Source organism: Melospiza georgiana, unplaced genomic scaffold (assembly GCF_028018845.1).
Source record: "Melospiza georgiana isolate bMelGeo1 unplaced genomic scaffold, bMelGeo1.pri scaffold_29, whole genome shotgun sequence".
NCBI lineage: Eukaryota > Metazoa > Chordata > Aves > Passeriformes > Passerellidae > Melospiza > Melospiza georgiana.
This window is the reverse complement of record NW_026652215.1, coordinates 5,239,263-5,261,405: the sequence shown is the minus strand read 5'-3', so window position 1 is coordinate 5,261,405 and position 22,143 is coordinate 5,239,263. Positions and strand designations below refer to the sequence as shown.

Sequence of the window (22,143 nt, the reverse complement as noted above, 5' to 3'; positions counted from 1 at the left end):
GGAGCACAGAAACAGAAGAAGACACAGAAAGAGAGCAAGGCAAAAAGATGCAGAGAAGCACACACACAGTTACCAACTCCTGGGTTCCAGCACTGTTCAGGTGGAAATTCCAAGAAGAGGTAGGGTCAAGATGTGTCCTTGCCTTGTGGTCAGTCTTCAATACCCCTTGGTTTCCCTGGGCCCTTCCTCCAGGTGGGCCTTGGGCTCATTTGGTCCCTCAGGAGCTGGGCTGGGGCTGCAGAGGTGGCTGTGGAGCATTGCCTGTGCTGTGCCAGGGACTGGCAGACACTGCTGGGCTGGGATAGAGGCTCTGGGGGGATTGGGGTTCCAGGGCAGGGCAAGGCTGGACCTGCCCCTTCCTCCCTCACACATGAAATGTTTTGAGCCAAAAATCTCCTCCAGTCTGTCACAACAGGCAATGTTGGAGGTGGAACCCCAGTTCTGGCCATGGGCGCCTGAAAGAGAACGGCAGTTCTTTTCCATAGGAAGGAAAGCACAGAGCCCCAGTGTTTGGAAGGCTGGCGAGAGCCTCACTGGGCCAAGGCCAGCCAGACTTGTCAGCAATGGTAGATTTTGTCTGGGAGCAGTCTTTGGATTTAGGGAATTTTGGAGGTCAAAACACAATCTCGGCCATGGACACCTGGAGAAGCAGGACAATCCTTTCCCAGAGCAAGGGAAGCGCAGAGATTTCCCCAATGTTTTGGGGACTGATGGGAAGTGAGCCTTGTGAAACCACTGCCAGATTTGTACTGGCAATGTTCCTAAGGGAACAATCCCTGGATATAAGGAAATTCGGAGGAGAAATCCCAAATCTGACCATGGGTTCCTGGAGGAGAAGGAGAGTTCTTTTCCATAGGAAGGAAAGCATGGAGTCCCTGTGCTTCAGCAGCAGATGAGAAGAGATCCTCAACATGCCAGGGTCAGCTGGACCAGTCAGGTGGCCCTTGGAAGGCCAAACCAACTAGACCTGTTCTTTGTTCCTTTGGTTTTATGGGGTCCCACAATGTTACAATGGTGCCTTGGATCTATGAGGCCCCACAGTGCCATAATGTTGACCTGTTTCTATGGGGTCCAGCAGTGTCACAATGGTCCCTTGATTACAAGAAGACCTGCAGTGTCACAATAGACCCTTGGTTCAATGGAGTCCCACAGTGTCACAATGGCCGCTAGGTTCCAGAAGGCCCCACAGTGTCACAATGGTCCCACTGATTCCATCAGCCCTTGCAGTGTCACAATGGTCTCCGTGGTTCCCCAGGTCCCACAATGTCATGTGACTCTTCTTTTCCATGAGCCTTGCAATGTCACAAAGGACCTTTGGACCCTGGGGGTTTGCAGTGTCACAATGGTCTCTTTGGTTCCACTGTGTCACAATGGACCATTGATGACAGGAGGCCACTCTGTGTCACCCTGGAGCTTTGGTTCCATGCAGCCCTGCAGTGTCACAATGAACCCTTGGTTCAATAGAGTTCCACAATGTCACCATGGCCTCGAGGTTCCGTGAAGCCCTGCAGTGTCACAATGGTCCCCTTTGGTGGCCCAGTGTCACAATGGACCACTGATGACACGAGGCCCTGCAATGTCACAATGGACCTTTGGTTCCATGCATCCCTGCAGTGTCACAAAGGACGTTTGGTTTCACAAGGCCCCACAGTATCACAGTGGTGCTCTTGGTTTATGGGGACCCCCAGGGTCACAATGGTCTCACTGCTTCCATGAGGCTTCATAGTGTCACAATGCTTTCCTTATTCCATGGGGCCTCAGAGTGTCACAATGATCTCCATGATTTCATGAGTCCCCTCAGTGTCACAATGGCCCCTTGGTTCCATGAGGCTGTCAAGTGTCTAAGTGAAGTTAAATGCTGCTAAGAGTTGGTTTCTTGCTAAGTTTTTAAGTTTAATAGAAGTTATAAGCGAAGTTAAATATTGTTAAGTGTTAGTACTCTTTTAAATTGCTAAGTCATAGGTTATAATTGAAGTTAAATACTATTTAGCAGCATTTAACTTCACTTAGACCTTGTGACTTAACCTTACCTACAGGCCTGACTGATTCAGCTATCCAAGGCACTCCAACCCCTCAGAGAGCAGCATTTCTGCCACATTTCCCCAGCACAGGCACTCCTGTGTGCACACAGACACAAAGAGTCAGTGCAAGGCACCTGTGAGCAATTCCCCTGAGGGCAGGGAATGCTCCCTGTGGATCCTTTGCCATCTCCCCAGGGGGTGAAGGGCTGAGCCTGGAGGAGTGAGGGGATCAGCCCAGGCTCTGTTGTTGTTCGGGATCCCTGAGTGCAGCAAATGGGAGAGTTCCCGGCTGGGAGAGGCCCCACTCAGAGGGAGTCGCTGCCCCAGGAGTGTCATTATAGGACACAAAAGAACACAAGCTCACATCGTTGTTCTCAAGGTGAAGAAAAAAGGGGAAGTTTATTTTCTGACTCCAACATTTACAGTTTTCCAAAAGTGACAGTGGATTGGAGGGTGACAGTGACACCTCTCCAATGACACTGAACAAACCAACAGTCCATCAACTGTCTCCTCCTCCATAAAGGAATGCAAAACAATGAGTTATTTATAGAAAGTGTGTGAGAAAGTTCACTACAAGAATGTCAACATCAGAAGGCTTAGAAAATCTCAAAAAACCAGGGCAACATCTCACTGTTTTCCTTTAAAAAAGAAAAGAAAGAAAATGAACAATATGGTAAAGAAAACATGAACACTGTTCAGTGTCCACTTGCAGAGGAATCATCAGAGTGATCACTCTCATCATCTGCATCCGAATCATCACTCAATGATTCCCCCGCTTGATGCCTTCCAGGTTGGTCATGGTTTCCATCTTGCTCATCAGCTGGATTCTGTCTCTGCGGTTGCAGGTCAGGGTGAACACACGTCAAAGGTACCCAGCGTACCCCAGTGTGTGTGGATACACAAGCATACCCGTGCCCCGAAGCGATAAGGTCATAAGGACATTCCCACTGTTTGGTGACTAAATTCTGTACCCAAACCTTCACTCAAGGCTGATGTGCCTTGTCCGCAGCCTGCAATGAGAGATGGTGATTCAAAATGACAGGGTTATTTGAGTTCTGCGGCACAGTGAGATGATTGATTGTGCACAAAGCTTTTGCCAACCGACTGTGCGTGGTTTCACCCTGCATTCCCCGTTTTTGTTTTTGAGGAACCCGCTCCAGAGTACCATGAGCGCCTTCTACAATATCTTGACCAGTCGGAGAATGAGGGATACCAAACTTGTGCGAGACACCCCACAACTGCAGGAACTGCCGCACTTTTGCAATGCGTAAGCAGGAGCATGGTCGGTTTTCACAGCAGAAGGTATGCCCAGAACGGCAAAGGCCTGCCTCAAGTGGGCAAGGACATCACGGGCCTTCTCCCAAACGTGTGAGCCAAAGCCCACATCGCAGAGGAGAACGTGTTCACCGTGACATGCACATACTTCAGCCGGCCAAACTCAGCAATCTGGGTGACATAGGTCCGCCAAAGCTCCAAGGCCCTAAGGCCTCTGGGGTTTACCCCTGCCGGCAAAGGCGGAGCAAGTGCGTGGCAGTCATCACATGACTCAACAATGTCATGAGACTTAGTTGGCGTCAGCTGAAACTGCTTCTGCAAGGTATGTGCGTTTTGGTGGAAAAACCCATGCAATGCCTCGGCCTGCGCGAGTGTATCAGGCTGAGGCGCTACCCACGCTGGGTTAGCCAACTTGTCAGCCCTCGTGTTACCTTCCACTATAAAGCCTGGCAAATTGGTGTGACTCCTCACATGCAGAACATAGACTGGATGATTCCGGGCCTGAATGGCACACCACAAGGTCTTCAGTAAGTGAAACAAGGCAGGATTACTGACCTCCTTCAAAATGGAATGACCCAAACTTTGTGCGGTATTGGCCACATAGGCGGAATCCATGACCAAGTTGAAAGGTTCCTGGGAAAATTTCCCAGATGCCATGACAGCAGCCCTCAGTTACAACCAATTAGGCTGACCCATCCTCATGAGCTTCCAGAACCTGCCACTCAGATCGATCCCTCCAAGTAACAATGGCCTTTCCTGTTTTCCCTGAACCATCAGTGAAGACGGCGGGTCCTTGCACAGGTTCCTTGGTAGTTTTGGGCTGCAAAGGGATTTGTGTGAATTTTGCCATATGCAGTAACCTAAGACTGGGCAGATGATAAATGATCTGCCCTGAAAAATTTTCCAGAGCACTCTGCAGGGACACACTGTTTGCAAAGCTCCAGTCAAAATCCCCTGTTGCACCGGGAGTATGATCTTTGCGGGATCCACACCCATCAATTGCAAACACCATTGCCGGCATTTGATTATCAAACGAGCAATCAGCTCAAACAATGCAGTTGCCATCTTCTGTGGCAGATGGGGCAGGAAAACCCATTCCAACACATGCAAGGAATCGGACCATTTGTCACTCCATTGGCCAATGATGCCTGTGGGATACAATCTGGAGTGCTGATGAACACAGTGACATCAACGGAGGGATCAATGCGATAAACTTGGCAAGCCGAAACAGCTTGCTGAACCACCTGCAACGCCTTACGTGCCGCAGGGGTCAGTGTGCGAGGTGACTTTAGATCAGAGTCTTGTTTCAACAGATCATACAGAAGAGATGGCTGTGCATCGGTTAGCCCCAAGTACGGACGTAACCAAGTGATGACACCTAACAATTTCTGAGCATCGTTCAGTGTCTTCACAGAATGCACAAATTGCACCTCCTGGTGACAGATCATCCCTTCCAGAATTTTGACCCCCAAGTACTTCCAAGGTGGTTGTTGTTGAACCTTTTCTGGAGCCACCTGCAGTCCATGAGCATGCAAAGCATTGAGCAACCGAGGCTGAATCCTCAGCAGCTCATCCTGGGTGGGCATAGCCACCAGAATGTTCTCCATATAATGATACAGACATGCATCAGGAAACTTCTTGTGAACTCCAGACAAGGCAGGAGAATTCTGCATGCCTCGGGCAACGTCCTCCATTGATATCTCTGTGCGGGCTCAGCCTCGATAATCGCTGGCACTGAGAAGGCAAACTTCGGTCTGTCATCGGGATGCAAAGGAATCGTAAAGAAACAATCCTTCAGATCCACAATGAGGACCGGCCAGTCTGAGGGAAGCATGGTAGGCGATGGTATGCCCACCTGCAATGTCCCCATGCTTTCCATCACGGCATTAACCTTTCGGGGGTCTTGCAACAACCTCCACTTCCCAGATTTCTTTTTGATGCAGAAGACAGGAGTATTCCAGAGACTGGTAGAAGGCTCCAGATGACCCTGTGTGGGAATCCACAAAATTAGAGAATTTTGGGAAAGCTTCAAGATGCAGGCCTCAGACACAGCAGAACTGTGAGCAGAGTTATGCAGCAGCCATGAGATAGGTCAGCAGAAAAATTATTTAAACTGTAGAAAAGCAAGTGCAAATAGAACAATGGTCTGTGTATTAACACTTGTCTAGAATAGCTCTGTAAGCTACAGAAAGTTTATCTAGCAAGATATTAGGAAGATTAAAGCTTTATAATGGAGCTCTGTGCATTGTGTTTTAAGGCTTACAAGCAGGTATTTTATTCCAAATAAGAAAGCATTGTTTTAGCCAAAGGTATGTGTGCTTATGGTGATTGGCTAGAACTGCTGTAAATGTGCTTTTGCTTTGTGTGATTGGTCTAGAAACTTATAAAGTAAGTTGTACCATTAAGTTCCTTGTCTGCTGCCTGGAATGTGAGCTGCTGGCATCTTCCCATTGTCATAACCATGTAATGAGACTGATGCTGAAAATTAAAGCAGCTCGAGGCACGTTCTACAGCAGCCCTGTCTGGTTCGTGGTTTGTACAAAGCCCCCCTGCCAGCTTCACCCTGATCCAAGTGCTGCTGCACCAGGTTCTGAAGGGCGACCAATTTGTCCTGAGGAGAAGTCACTGCTTCTCCCAGACAGATTTGTCCACCAGACACCGAATAGGAGGCGTAAGACACTCTGCGCCCTTCACTGCAGTGGGCCCCATAAAAATCCGTCCCGATGTGCACCCCCAGACAGAAGAAGATCCCTCCCCCAGAGGTTGGGAGGAGCTGAAGTAACATGAGGCCTAACCCAGGCTGTCTGTCCCTCTGGGTTCGCAAGCAGCATGGGCCGCAGGCTCAAGTAGCATTGCGCTGTCCCTCCCAGACCTGCGTCAGACTTCCACATGGGATCCAGGGGCCACTCTCCGGGCCAGGCAGCAAGGGAGAGAACCATGATGTCAGCACCACTGTCGAGAAGCCCACGGAGGTGGATTTCCGATGGCATCGCACCAGGAACAGACAGGGTACACAGCATCTCGGGACGGTCCTTGGTCAGGACAGCAGTCCAGCGAACTTGAGGCGGCCCAGTGGATCCAAAGCCACCAGCTACACGCAACCGGTCAGCTGTCCTGCTAACAGAAGTCTTAAAAGGCACAAGTTGAGCAAGTTGCGTCCCTTTCGGGATCGTGACGGGACGGGGTGGGTGTGGAGACCATGGCACAAATCTGCCCTGTGAAATCTGCATCAATGAGCCCCAGGTGCACAATGATGCCCTGAAGGGTGGCACTAGACCTCCCCATCAGGAGAGCACTCATGCCCCCACCCAAGGGATCAAAGGCATCCAGGGGAACTTTGTGTATTTTACAAGATTCTAAGACAACTGTTGCTGTGGTGCAGACATCCACACCTGCTGATCCGCGGGTGCTGGCTGCAAGCCAGCAAAGGAGACCTCCATCGGTTCCTGGGTATGGAGAGAAGCTTGTGTCTGGGCACGTCCCTTCTGCGTGCTCCGCTTCACGTTTCCCGAGCCCGGTAAAGCCTGGCCATTAACATGAACAGTCGCCTTGCAGATATTGGACATGTGATTCAGCCTACCACACTGACCACATAAGAACATGGGAAATCTGAACTTCTGATTTTTATTCCTCTGCTTCTTGCCAGCCTGCACAGTCCCCTGCTGTGGCCACCCGCCCTGTGGTGCTGCCCAGACAGGCTGCACAGCGGCAGCTACGGCAGCCAACTTCCAACCAAGGGGATGATGTCCGCACAGGCCTCCGCCATCTGAGAAACAGTAGGAAAACCAGGCAGAGCCACTATGACCCTCCTACAAGCATCATTCCAATTACACCTCACATGGTTTGCAATCACAATCCTCTTTGCCACAGGATCAGGCACCTGCCTCTCCACAAACGCAGTCAGCATTGCTGCAAATGCCATGAAAGGCTCATCATCCCCCCGGCCAATGGTCACAAACGGCTGCCTCGGAGCAGCCATTTCCAGGGTCTGAACAATCACTGCCATGCCCAGTGTGTGGCACTGGTCAAGCACAAAGGGATCGAAGCCAATGTGCCCCTGAGCATTTTCATAAAGCCCTGTGCCCAGCAGCATGTCAGTGACATCCACGCGCCTGGGGTCCTGCGGCGCCAGCGCAGCATTCTGCACCACCGCTTGGGCCGCCAAACGAGCCCACTTGGTCTCAAAAACATCAAACTGCACAAAGTCAAAAAGCGAACGTGCTACACGACAGAAGTCATGAGATGTCAGCACATCCATAACAACCTTCGAGAGAGTCTGCATAACCTCAGCAGACTCCAAACCATGCGGAACAACCGCATCATGGACTTCCCTCTCCAGCTTATACAAAAGCGGTTCATGGGTGTTATGAGTAACACACCTGAGCATAGGGAAAGCCTGGGGACCTTCCGACAAAGCCACAGCACCTGCTGTGTCCCAGTCCTTGAGCCCCACAGGGACAAGAGGAGATGATTGACTGGGAGCCAACTCAACACCACTCGCCCCTCCACCCCTTGCAGCCGGAGGAGCCCCCTCAATGACCCTGCAGATGCCGTGAGGAGGCAGGCTCAGACATCTCATCACACTTGGTTTTGGCTTCTTGCCAGAAATGCTCAGGGTTCCTCAGACGCACGGTCACCTGGCACGAGGAAAGTGTCCACAAATTCGGTGAGGAAGCATCACGGCCCCCGGCACCCAACGGCCTCCTGCTGGCTGTGTCGGCATTCACACTAAAGGTAAATACCTCAGCGCCCTGTTGTGCCACAGCCCTGGCAGGGGGCGCCTTGGCGGGCACAGGTGCCAGCACGGCCTGCAAACTCAGTGTGGACTGGGAGGATGTGATGGTGGTCACAAGGGTTTTCAGGATGAGAGAGAGACAAGAATGTTGACTCCATGATCAGAAGGTTTGATTTATTATTTTTTATATATATATATACTACATTTTAACTGTACCAAAAAGTAATATAAAGGAAAAGGTTTCTCGGAAGGCTAAGCTAAGAATAGAATCAAAAGAATGAATAACAAAGATCTGTGTCTCATCAGAGAGCAAGAGCAGCTCTGCCGTGAGTGGTCAGTAAATCCAAACATCCACAGGAGACTAATCACGGATCCACCTGTTGCATTGCACAGCAGCAGATAACCATTGTTTACACTTTGTTGCTGAAAGGTCTCAGCTTCAGGAGGAAAAATCCTAATGAAAGGATTTTAATGAAAAGATGCCTGTGACAGGACGAGACCGGCGCGGGGCCCTGTCCCCAACATGGAGGAGGGGAGGGGTGCCAAGAGAGGTGCAGCCTGTGGAGCCGCATCACTGCAGAGCAGCACAAGGGAGCCTGGCACAGCCAAATCCACCCCAGGGAAACCATCGCCGTCCCCCGTGTTGGACCCATCCCCCAGCACACCGTCCCAGGGTGGGGAGAGAGCTCCACATCGCACAGAAACTCAAACTTCCCCTCGTCCATGTCCGAGACAGAAGGGCTCCACTGGGAACTCCGAGGGACCAGACCCCTGCCAAAGATCCTCACACTTTTTCCACTGCACCAGCAGTGATCCCACGTCTACGGTGCAATCATCAAAGAGGGCCTCCATGAGGTGTACCCCCACAAGTGACCACTTCTCTTTGGAGAACGGCTTTGCAGAGTCTGAAAAGAGCCCTCGCTCTCAGACCCACAGAAGCAATCGCTCAAAATCATTCCAGGAAATAGAAACCTGTTTCCACTCCAGGACCCCCCCTCCAGAGATCCAAAATGAGGGAATCCTCCTTGAAACCCACAGTGGTTGCCATTACCCCAAGAACAGCAGGCAAAGCACCAAAGAGAGGTGACAATAAAACCTCACTGGCAATCCAGACTTTGTCTCAGCCTAGGCTGCAGTACACTTTGGCACTCCCCTGATGTCACTAGAGGACAGGAAAGAACAGAAGCACACATGGCTGTTCTCAAGGTGAAGAAAAAATGTGAAGTCTATATTCTGACTCCAGCATTTATAGTTTTCCAAAAGTGACAGCGGATTGGAGGGTGACAGTGCCACCTCTCCAATGACACTGATCAAACCAACAGCCCTTCAACTCTCTCCTCCTCCATAAAAGGAATGCGAAACAATGAGTTATTTACAGAAAGTGTGTGAGAAAGTTCACTACAAGAATGTCAACATCAGAAGACTTAGAAAATCTTAAAAATCCAGGATGACACAAGTTGGGCTAAACTTGACCTCTGGTGACTGCTTCTCTGGTGACTGCCCCTGCACCACTGGGGCTCACTTGTTTCCTTCCTATGGAGACCATTGTGACACTGCGGAGCATAGTGGAACCAATGGGCCATGGTGACACTTAGGGACTTGTGGAACCAAGAGGAACATTGTGACCCCGCAGGGTACCATGGATCCCAGGGGCCACTGTGACACTCTGGGACCTTGTGGAACCAAGAACATCTTTCTGTTCTCTTCGAACCAAGAACATGTGGCCCAGTTGGGCCTCACGGTCCCAAGGGGCCAGTGTGAAGCAGCAGGACTTTGTGGAACCAAGAGGCTATTGCTGCATTTCAGGGCCTTGTGGAGCCAAAGGCCCGTTGTGATCCTGCAGGGCACTGTGGATCCATGGAGAGCATTGTGGCATTGCAAGGCCCCATGGAATCAGGGAGACAATTGTAACCCTGCAGGGGCTCATGGAAGGAAGGGGCCATTGTGACACTATGGGAAGTTGTGGAACCAAGGGAATCATTGTTGCACTACTGGGCCTCAATGGAACCAAGGGGCCATTGGACACAGCGGGACTTCATGGAACCTATAGACCATTATGGCACTGTGGGGCCTTGTGGAACCATGGAGACCATTAAGATCCTTAAGGACTTGTGTAATCAAGTGACCGTTATGACACCTGAGGGCACCATGTAAGCAAGGAGCCATTGTGACACTGCAGGGCCCTGTGGAATGAAGGGAACATGAAATAGGTGTGGCTGCCTTGGCTTCCCAGGGGTCTCCTGACAGGTCTGCCTGACCTTGGAATGCTGAAGGCCATTCCCATCTGCCCTGAAACATTTGGGCTCTGGGCTTTTTTTTTATGGAAAAGAACTGTCCATGTTTTCCAGGCATCCATGGCCAAAATTACGATTCCACCTCCCAATGTTTGTCTATCCAAGGATTGCTCCCAGACAGAAGCTGCCAGGACAAACAGGTCTGGCTTGTCTTTGACTTCTGTGTGGCAGCACTCATCTATTTTCCAAACACTGGAAAGGGCTCTGTGCTTTTCTTTGTATGGAAAAAAAAAAATCCCTCTTTTCCAGGCACAAATGTTCTAAATTAGGACTCCACATTCTTAATTTAAAATATCCAAGGGTTGCTCCAAGCAAACCTGCAAGGACAGACAGGTCAGGCTTGCCTTGGCTGCTGATGGCTGCTGCTCATCCGCTCCTGAAACATTGGGGCTCTGTGGTTTCCTTCCTATGGAGACCAATGTGACATTTGAGAGTCTTGTGAAATGAAGGGGCCATTGTGACACTGCAGAGCCTTGTGGAAACAAGGATAGCATTGTGGCTCTGTTTGGCCGCATGGTCCCAAGGGGTCAGTGCAAAGCAGCGGTGTGGGAGTTAGCCCAGATATAACTCAGAGTCAGACAGATTTTACCCTGGAAGAACTGGGCATGAGTTTCAAGTCCTAGGAATCATTCAATTTACTTAGGGTGAGCTTGAGACATTTCCCATAAGCCTTTAGTGTTGTTATGCTAAGTTGTCCAAGTTCTACTCCTGTATTGGTTTATTGGTTACTTATTTCTTCTACATGATTGTTGTTCTAGTTTTCTAGCCCCAAGTTGTTGCTGCTTGCCCTTTGTCTCAGGTTTTAGCATCCTGCCCCTTGTACTGTGCTGGATTTCTCCATGTTTATTATTTTTCACCCTGTTATTAAAGTTCCTTTTAAACAACTCCATTGATCCTGCTCCTTTTCATTTTCGCCACACTCACCCTGAACTCAGGGAGCCAGAGATGTTTGTCAGAGCCACCCTCATTGGGACATTTGGTGCCCAAACAGGGACCATGACATTCAGTCCATGACCTGTGTCAGTCACGTCAGCTGGGGTTAGCTGATGGATAGGCCAGTGCTCCCTGGGATTTTAGATTGTGCCGGGCCTGGCGGATTCATCGTTGCTTCAAGGGACCTTGCCCAGGATCGGCAGGGACAACGATGGTTTCACCTGCATAGGATTGCAGGTGGGTTTGGGGAAATGCAAGATATTTATTGCCCATTTTGCCATTGTGTTTTTACAGTATGCACCCATAATAATTTGAGGCGTTGCGGTGGCTCTTCTCCATAAGGAAAAGAAAGAAAAATGGCCAGCCAGATGTCCACAGTAGAAAGGAGTGTATATGAATGCTTTAATTGTCACTGGTCATGATGAAATATTTTCAAAGAACGAGTAAAAATCAATCACGAGGTGGATCATTAAAAAATTTCCAGACACCTCTGGTGTCAAAATCCATACCACTGAATTTTGAGACTAAGTGGAAGTTAAATTGTACAACCTTTTGATCAAAAGGGACTCCATTGCATCCCACATACTCCCCATCATCCACACCACCCTTGAGACCCTTCACCAGCCAGCAGTGTGTTGAAAACTCAATCCATTGGTCACTCCTAACTTGGGACCTCGCCCCAAACCTGCCTTTCTCAGACCTTCCACGATGGTCCAAGATGGTGATGGCCATGCTCTCTTGGAGTATCATGCCCTGGAGAGTTAAGATGGAAGGAGCCTGAACGTGGCTCGAGAGGCCAATCATCCTCCCTCCATCTTGGCTCCTCCATTTTCTGCTACCACAACCTTCTCTTCCGCCCTGAACGCACCTCCAGACACCACCCCCACAATTGTGGGTCACACCCCCACTGTCAATCATTCCACCTCCACCCTGGGACATGCCTCCAGAATGCCAGCCCAGTTGTTTGCCATCCTAAATCAAGGCCCTTCCTCCCCAACACCTGACAAAATGGCAGTGCCCTTTGCCTCAACCTCCAGCAACAATATAACCCCATGGTCAAAGATACTAAGGCCAACTGTCACACTATTTCTAATCCGAATGTTTCTCCTCCAAGTTATTCTTCCTCCTTAGAAAATAGTTTGGATTCCCCAGAGCCACCTCACCCCTTTAACCCCAGAAGATCCCTGGGAAATGATCTGGAAATAAGCAGGTAAGGAAAGAGATTGGCAAACAGTCTCAAAACCCCTCATTGCCCCCGTATGTTATGAAAGAACGTGCCAGAATCCCATGTATCAGCCATTGGTTTGAGGGGAAATCAAGGATCTGTGTAGGGCAGCTAAAGACCATAGGAGAGACTTCCCTTGTTTTAATGGCCTAATGAGGGCCATGTTTACAGCACATGTCTTAACTCCCTATGATTTAAAATATATTATGACCATGTTGTTGTCACCCACAGAATACACCCTGTGGGAAGGGGGATGGAAGTGTTTACTAAATTGTTTAATAGCGACTATGCTAATAATGACGCAAGAGTGGAATCAACCATCTAGCTGGAGAAGGACAACACAGCCTACCAGATGACCAAGCAGCAGCTATCCCTAGAGAAGTACTGGATGATATCAAAGAGATGGCTTTGCAAGCTTTAATCCAGGTATTGGATGGTAGCATCCCCAGTGTGGACTACCTTGGGTGGCTGCAGCTAAAACTTTAGGACAATGAGACCATCTTGGGTGCCTGTTAAGTAAGCAAACCAGTGCTACCTCCCTCACACTGAGTGGCCTGCTCTCAGACATAGAGACCATCAAACATGCCACCTTGCAGAACAGCGATAGAGTTTTTACTCTGGGCACATGGGCATGGCTGTGTAGACTCTGAGGGCATGTGTTGCATGGACCTCTCCATCCACAGCGAGTCAATCCACAAGAGCATTCAGGTACTTGAAGGATTCAAGAAGCTTCAAGTGGAAAAAAAAGACTGGTTCAATAAACTCTTCCAGTCCAAGGGACTAAAGGGTTGGATGATGTCTAGCTAAAGCAGGACTATTAATTCTCTTGGTGGTTGTTGTTGTATTGTTAATGTTCCCATGATTGTTTGAATGCTTTTAGAAAGTCTTACAAAATTTTTTAAGTTCCATCTTTGTTGTAAAACAGAAAGGGGAAAGATACACAACATAGGCTCCTCATGGACTCCTTGGAGGAGAGAATTGGAGGCCAGGATGGCACAAAAACCTCTCAGAGACTCAGTGAGGAAAGGAAAATCCGTAAAAGTACCTAAAAGGATTCTTAAATCCAGAAAGTACCTTAAAACCTTGAGTATCTCAAAGCATTAATGAGCCCTGCTAAGTTTCAGTACAAAGCTCTCAAGGGACTCGTTAAAGCAGATAATTGGGGCCATGATTGCACAAACCTCTCACAGATTCTGTATCAAAAGGGAAACATCAAGTACTTTGAAAAAACTCAAGTACCCTGAAGCATAAACGAGCTCCACTGAGTGTTGTTACTGACAAAGCCTCTTCAGGGACTAATTACAGCAGTAATTGGAGGCCATGATTGCACAAACCTTTCAGAGACTCCAAGGCAAAAGCCAAACCGAAAGTCCTTTCAAAAACCTGCAGAGAGGCTCCCGGCACAGAGGCAGCTCCTGGCAAGGGCAGCGCTGCAGAGAGACAGCTCTGGCCAGGAGCAGCTCCTGTGCACAGCCCAGCAGGGCTGGGCACTGCCTGCAGCCACGCCGGGCACAGCACAGGGCACAGAGGGGTTAAACTCAGCCTGGGCTGGGAGCACAGAGCAGAGCTCACTCGGGGCTCACTAGAGCAGAAATCAGCCCAGGTTTGAAACAGTCATTCCCTGGCTTTGGGAAGAGAAGCTGCCGTTCCTGCAGGGATCTCCTGGAGCTGGCACATCCCACAGCTTTGAGGACCTTTCAGGAGGACTCTCAGAGCTGCTCCAGGGCAGGGCTGTGGCCCTAGGGCAGGGCTGGCTTTCCCTGCTGCCCCAGCCCAGGCACAGCCCAAGGCAGCTCCTGTTGCCAGGCTCTGCTGCAGGGCTGAGCAGCCGGGGCTGCAGCCAGGGGTGCCCAGGGCTGTCCTGCAGAGCAGGGTCCTGCAGCCCAGGGCGCTGTGCTGGGGCAGGGACTCTGCTGCCTGCCAGGGACAGCTCTCAGCCGGCCCTGGCAGCTGCTCCCAGCGCTGGGGAGAAGCTGTGGGGGGAAGGAGCCACCCTGAGCAGGGCAGGGGCTGCTGCAGAGAGGGGCTGGGTGGGGCAGGGCTGCTCCCAGCTTCAGACCTGCCTGGGCACAGCTCCGGAGTACACTTCCCAAAGAAGGTAAGCCAGGGATTGCTGTAAAGGTCAGGAGCTTTCCTGAGAGTGTTTTCAATTTCCTACTTGGAGAAGGGGGAAAGGTGGGGTGATGACAAAAAGGTTTATACATTTTATACTTTTTTATATACTCAAAGCTCTGTTAATTATTACCATTATATAGTTATAAATCTACAATCCTTACATAACACTACTACATTTTTAATTAACAGTATTAAATTACTATTATATACTTACATAATTATAATCCTTATTTACCTCTAGTACAGTTCCTAACCTTTCTCTTAGATTTTAGAACAATAATCTCACTGTCTAAATACATTTCTGAAATACTGTCATATCAGTCTTACTATCCAATAATCTTATTATGAGGAAGAGAACCTACAAAAACATTTTTTTAATTGACCACGATGTGAACAATCAGAACAAAAAGTGAAGGTAAAGAAGCCTTTGGACCTACTCCAATTGGTTGTCCCAGGGGTGTGTAACCAGGGCAACTGAATCTCATATTGGATGCTCCTGTTAAATATCCTAATTTATCAACCTTGATAAATTGCTGAAATCAGGGGCCAGGATGTACTACATCCTCAAAGGGACACCTGAAAGCTTCCTATAAGTGTCTCTTTTCTTACTTTACTGTTCTAACATAGTTGGAAGGGTTTTTTTTTCTCTCTTGATTATAGACAACAGGGGGATGACAGAAGCAGAACAGGAATTGTAATCCCAGAATCACAGAATATTCTGAGTTGAAAGGGACACACAGGATCTTACAACGAATGTTTGAACATTTACAGGGACTGCAGAACTGTAAATTAAGCTGGTCAGTCTCTCTGCTGGGAGCCTCCCAAAGGGCCCTCAGCCACTCCTCAGCCGTGGACAGCAGCAGCATCAACTCTGCAGGGCCCAGCAGGGCTCTCCTGAGCTGCCCTTGCCCAGCTGCACACAGAGCCTGCCCCAGCCAGGGCCCTGCACACAGGCAGGTTTCTGTAGGGCCCCGGCCAGGGCACACAGGCTGGGATGGGCTCTGTGAGCACGGGCAGGGACAAGGCTCCTCTCAGGAGGGAATGTCCAGGCCCAGGGAGATGCTCAGGGAAGGAGAGGGGGCTGAAGAGAGCAGAGCTGGGGGCAGGATGAGGGCACTGTTGGTGTGTGGGAGGTGCCAGGCACAGGTGGGCATGGGAACATTGTCCTGAGTGCCCGGCTGTCTCTGCCCTGCCCTCTCAGGCACACAACATCTTCTCTTGGTTCTGCTGTGCCCTGATATTGTCACTGTTATCTGCTGCTCTCAGGGAGGCTCTGGCATTTGCAGCAGCTGAGTCAGGCACTGCCCTTGGCATTCCTGCCAGGCAGGGGTGTGTCCATGGGAATGAGGTGTCCAAGCTTCCCTGGCACCTGTGGGGCTGTGGGCAAAGCAGTCCATGGGAAAGGGGAATGAGCTGAGCCCCCTCCCTGAGATCTCATCATGGGCACAGCCAGGGATCTCCTTGCTGTGCCCTTCCAAGCTCTGAGCTGCCCTCCTGGGTGCAAATCTGTGCCAGAGCCTCTGGGAGTTTCCTGAATGTCACACGGGGAAGGGCAGAGTTGCCACAGCTGAGGAAATGCTGTTGGGTTTGCCCAGGGAGCCGTGAGTGTCCTTGGTACAAGGGGGGGCTGAGACCTTACCCAGACACCTTTAGAGAGGGTGAGACATTCAGGGATCCTCTGATCTGGGAAGGGTCTGGTTTATCCCAGGGTGACCTGGGAGTGTGACTGTGCTCTGATTGCAGACAAAGGTTCCCCCCAGAGCAGGAAGGGGGGTGAGTGAGTCCCAGCTATAGGGACTGTCTACAGGGAATGGACCAGGTTTGGCTCCAAGCAGCCTCTCCTGACTTGTCACTGTCCTTTCTCCATGAACAGGTCCCCAGAAGCCTCAGCAAATGTCCAACAGCAGCTCCATCAGCCACTTCCTCCTGCTGGCATTGGCAGACACCCAGCAGCTGCAGCTCCTGCACTTCTGCCTCTTGCTGGGCATCTCCCTGGCTGCCATCCTGGGTAACAGCCTCATCATCAGCGCCGTAGCCTGCGGCCACCACCTGCACACGCCCATGTTCTTCTTCCTGCTCAACCTGGCCCTCAGCGACCTGGGCATGATCTGCACCACTGTCCCCAAAGCCATGCACAATTCCCTCTGGGACACCAGGGACATCTCCTACACTGGATGTGCTGTACAGCTCTTTTTTTTTCTGTTCTTCATCTCAGCAGAGTTTTTCCTCCTTACCATCATGTGCTATGACCGCTACGTGTCCATCTGCAAACCCCTGCACTACGGGACCCTCCTGGGCAGCAGAGCTTGTGCCCACATGGCAGCAGCTGCCTGGGCCAGTGGCTTTCTCAATGCTCTGCTGCATACAGCCAATACATTTTCCCTGCCCCTGTGCCATGGCAATGCCCTGGGCCAGTTCTTCTGTGAAATCCCACAGATCCTCAAGCTCTCCTGCTCACAGTCTAAACTGAGGAAACTGGGGCTCATTGTTGGTAGTTCCTGTTTAGGTTTGGGTTGTTTTGTGTTCATTGTTTTCTCCTATGTGCAGATCTTCAGGGTTGTGCTGAGGATCCCCTCTGAGCAGGGACGGCACAAAGCCTTTTCCACCTGCCTCCCTCACCTGGCTGTGATCTCCATGTTCCTCAGCACTATTGTCTTTGCTCACCTGAAGCCCCCCTCAGTCTTGTCTCCATCCCTGGATCTGGCCCTGTCATTTCTGTACTCGGTGGTGCCTCCAGCCCTGAACCCCCTCATCTACAGCCTGAGGAACCAGGAGCTCAAGGCTGCAGTGTGGAGGCTGATGGCTGGATGCATTCAGGAACATTAAAACGCTGGCCAATTTCTGCCAATCACTTCTACTAAAAGACATCTTTCATACTTCTTGTTGCTTTGGTTGTGGTTTGTTCTTTTTTTCCTTTGTATTAGTTTTTCATATTGCCCACAAAGAAATGTCATTGTTTTTGCCATTTCTCATTTTGTTTCTCTCCAACTTCCCTGTGGCCAGAGACTGTGTCAATGAGGGGCCACGCACTTGTGGCTTTAAAGGAACTAAAGGATCTCCCAGCCAAGTTGTTTTGCATAGATGCCCTTTTGTTCCCTTCTCTGGAGCTGCAGCAGCAATGTCTGTGTGCAGAGCTGTGGGCAGATCAGTGTTGGCACAGCAGCTGTGCTGCTGCTGGCCCCACCATTCCTGATCCAGGCCAGGAGCCATTGGCCTTCTTGCCCACCTGGGCACACTGCTGCCTCATGCCCAGCCTGCTGTCCATCAGTCCCTGCAGGTCCCTTTCTGCCTGGCTACTGTCCAGCCATTCTGTCCCCAGCCTGTAGTGCTGCAGGTGTTGTTGTGGCCAAAGTGCAGGACTCGGCACTTGGTCTTCCTAAACCTCACCTTGTTGGATTCACCCCCTAGATCCACCTGTCCAGGTCCCTGTGCAGAGCCCTCCTATGCTCCCACAGAATCAACACTCACACTCAGCTTGGTGTCATCTGCAAAGATGTCCTTGGTTCCATGAGGCCTCTCATTGTCACAATGGCCTCCTTGTTACACCAGGCCCTGCACTGTCACACTGGTCTCCTGGGTTCCATAGGGCCCCAATATTTGACAGTGGACTCCTTGGTTCCATGGGGCTTCACAGTGTCACAATGTTTTCATTGGTGCCACAGTTTCACAGTGGCCCCTTGGTTCCATGGGGCCCCAGAGTGTCACAATGGCCCCATGGTTGTTTTGCAGAGAAAAGAAGAAACCTCACAACTTTGTAAAAGCTGTAAAGCCCGGAATGCTTTTATTACGACGGGTGCCGGACGCAAGTCCCCCAAAAAGGCATGCATACCTCTGAAGACTTTGGGTCTTCTTTTATCCCCCTTCCAAATGCATATGAATACAGTTTCTCAATAAGTTTATACATATTCATTCCGTGTGACATTTAGCACCAGTTCTTCTTTATCATAGGAATTTCTAAGTCGAGGGCAAATTGACCTTGTGGTGTTTTCTGTTTTTCTTTCTCTGTCTCCTTGCTGTCTCGGCATGCGAGTTTTTCCTTCAGCTTTGGCCTCACAGACTTTTCACCTTTCTTAGACACTTCACCTAATTCAGAATGGATCTTTACTCTGTCTCATTCCCCCCCCTTTCCTAGGAAATAAGTAAATTCTTTTACTTAATGAAAACCTTCACGACAGTAAGTGTCTTTTAGTGCTTCACCATGTACATTTGACACAGAGGTTAGTACAGCCATTCGTTGTAGCATTCTCCAGTTCCAAATTAACAATATAATAGATAATCCTAATCTTATCCCAACTAATATTAGTAAAACTACAATGGGGTGGCACAAGTTATTAAAGATTCCATTTGCAGTTGGTGACCACCCAAAGATCACATCTCACCAGTGATGATCTATATTTTGTTTTATTCTTTGTAGAACTCTGGTTATCTCCTTTGTATCATGTTGGACAGTAATTAAGGTTTTCTTTCCGCTTCCTTGGATTCCTTTCAAGCGTTCCAATAGGTCTTGGTGCTTAATTAATTGTTTTACCAATGTAAGGTTCATCCCACTAGGGGTAGGTGGTAGTCTGTGATACATTGTGTAATTGCCTTAAATCAGCTGGTGGGATATTACTGGTACCAAATACGAAAAATAACACCAAATAATCTTAACAAAATTACAAATACAGAGATTAGAATGGTTTCTACTAGACAGAATAACATCATTGCTATCAATTTGTACAGCAGCACAAGCAGTTCTCAAGCATTCACCCTTTTCCAGTATATACGAGCACAGTTCTCTGGTCAGTGACTGGATGAATTTCAAAGTGACAAATACTCTGTTCAGTGTCCAAACACACATCCTGAGCATTAATAGTATTGCTTTCACAAATGAATCCCATCTGTTCTCTAGTAATGCAGGATTCCAAGTTTACTGTCTGCCACTTTCCATTCATCTTTCGTGCCCACACTCTATGTTCTGGAGGATAGAGTATTGTTTTTTCATGGTTTAATCCTAGAGCAACGATGGGATGGATAACATAAACAGTGGCATTATGTACGGTAAGCACAAAGGCAGTTGCCTCATTAGAAACAGGATCATAGGTGAAATTCACCAAAGTCCACCAGGATTGAAACTTCCTTTCAATATCAATTGCATTATCCCACACAATTTCTTGAATTTCAGCTGGAAAATTACCTTCACCCCTTTCCCATATGATCAGAGCTGCTGTTGCTTGTATCCACAACTGTTATTGTATACAACTGAAAGCTAAAGACACATTATCTTGAACTATACTAAGTGCTTCTGCTATCAACTTGTGGTCTTGGTCCCTGGCCTTTTCATACTTCCTTACTTTGGCAGTACTTTTGAAATCTGTCACTGGCTAGTTCCTAATGCCAATAGAGATGACTATAAAGGCTGCTTCAATTTTGTTAGGCTACCTGCTGCAGTGGCCAGTTTATTCACCAGTATTTCTGAATCAATTCCATTTAAAACTCCTAATCTTGTCCCTAATATGCCAGTTAGATGTTTGTTATGGGGAACAGGAACTGCTTTCTGTCCATGACCATCCCTCCCTGCCAGAGGGATGTGCTGGGCTCACACTGCAAATTCAGACACACTTCACAAGTGTATCTGACAGAGGTTTAGGTCATACTTGAGGCAGATGTTTGTTCTGAAATGTAGAGACCTCAAGGAATCTCTTTCCCCTCCAAAGCACCTGATTTCCCAGATGTGTGGCAAGCAGGAATGTCTCTCCTGGTCTACAAAACCTCACCCACCTTGCCCCTAGCTTCAGGTCCAAGCCTCAAGTAAATAATGAAGGGTAAGTCTGAGAGAAGAGCCTAAATTCATTGCAGTGCCTCAGAAGAAACTGGGATCAGGTTTCTGCTACTTGAAACACTCCCCACAAAAGTGATGCACAAAATCCTACAGCCTGCTGCTGAGCTCTGAGGGGAGGGGGTCTCTCTCCACCTCTTTTAAGCAGAATCCAACTGCCTCAGACTGGGACAATCACTGATCCAGATCTCAGTAGGAAAAGGGATAGCTATAAATAAAGAAAATCACCTTCCTTGCTTGGGTTAATTTACCACCTGCAGTTCAGCACCCTTTACCAGCCATTGCCTGAATGTTCAGCCAACCAGCTTGGAAAATGACCTAGGGAAACTGATTTCTTGGTGTTCCTGGTTTTAGGCACCAGGAGAGCTGGCTCCTTCCTTTCTTGTCCTGAGATATGCCTGTTTTTGTAACCATGTTGTCCAGCCCTCAAAGGAAGTTTTTAGGGAGGAGGAGCAGGCTGGTTGGATTTTTGAGATGCTAATTTGCATTATCAACTCCACACATTTGAGAGACCATTCTGGATTGAATAATAGCTGTTGTTCAGTCGCATTCTTTACTACGTTAGGTTCTAGTTTGGAGTTTGGGTAGAGTCTGAACTAGTATGGGGTGTATAAGGCCCTGCTGTGGTAAAAAGTGCAGTGTCCACTTTGAATTCAAATGAAAGTCTGATAGTAATTCAAGCTCAAAGGCAGGTCACTTCTACAGGCTGTATCAAGGTGAAATTACACCAACAGTCTGATTCACTTAGGTTATCACAGACTTCCTGGTGTTCATATACACCAGGGGAGGTTCAGACACTAATTACATCTGGTCTCTCATAAGCTGCCCTATTGATGACCTGGCACCCTACTTTGATTTCTTCTCCTCTGATTCCTTGAAGTGTCCACAGTTCCTGTTCCTGCCATTCTTGCTCCTCATATACCTGATTCTCGTGGATGACTACAGTAGATATGTTTAAATCTTTTATCTCAGAAGGTTTTCCTATGGATCCAGTATACTGATTAAATGCCAGGGACCAAGGCCATTTAGCATTACTTTGAACAGAGGTACTCTCAAGTTCTAAAACTTCAGTTATGATTATACACAAAACAATTCTACAAACTAAAATATGAGCTACTCCCGACCGCAATATACTCATTTTGCCCGAGTAAGTTTTAGTCTCAGTTCATTGTCTCCTGGCGTCACTCCTCAAGGGGTTTCTGGGCCTTCTTCACCCGAGAGGGATGAATCCAGGTGTTCTGCTCCTTGATTTTGATTGCAGTGAAGGTGGTGAGAAGCACTTGGAATGGTCCCTCCCACTGTGGTTCCAAGGTCTTTTCTGCAAGAGACTTAACATATACATAATCTCCAGGTTGTATGTTATGTACTGGCCCATCTAACTCCCGGCTCTGAGTTCCAGCCACATGTTTCTCAATTTCCTTGAGCTGTTTGTTTAAGGCCACCATGTAGGTGGCTAGTGTTACCTCTCCAATGTGGGTGGACACTCCCTTTTGTATTCCATATGGTCTTCTATAGAGTATTTCAAAAGGGCTCAACTTTTCTTTAGCTCTAGGTTTCGTTCGAATTCGCAATAGTGCTAGTGGAAGACCTTGGGGCCAAGGTAGATTAGCTTCCTGCCCCAGTCTTATGATTTGCTGTTTAATCAAATGATTCATTTTCTCCACCTGGCCGCTTGATTGGGGGCAGTATGGGGTGTGAAGTTCCCAGTCTATGCCCAGGTGGCTACT

General features: G+C 48.9%; 2 protein-coding genes across 2 annotated transcripts in view; both read left to right on the top strand.

Annotated features, from left to right (window-relative positions):
* LOC131096396 (zinc finger protein 271-like) overlaps positions 1–22,143 on the top strand; it is a 459,223-nt gene that overhangs the window by 112,241 nt on the left and 324,839 nt on the right. The window lies entirely within an intron of this gene.
* Positions 16,492–17,424, top strand: LOC131096481 (olfactory receptor 14C36-like). The gene has a single exon (XM_058044820.1). It carries the CDS (start codon positions 16,492–16,494, stop codon positions 17,422–17,424), a length of 933 nt encoding a protein of 310 aa, XP_057900803.1.

What these genes read in the sequence shown, in the direction of transcription:
- LOC131096481 (XM_058044820.1), top strand. Translation starts at nt 16,492, where the DNA reads ATGTCCAACAGCAGCTCCATCAGCCACTTCCTCCTGCTGGCATTGGCA.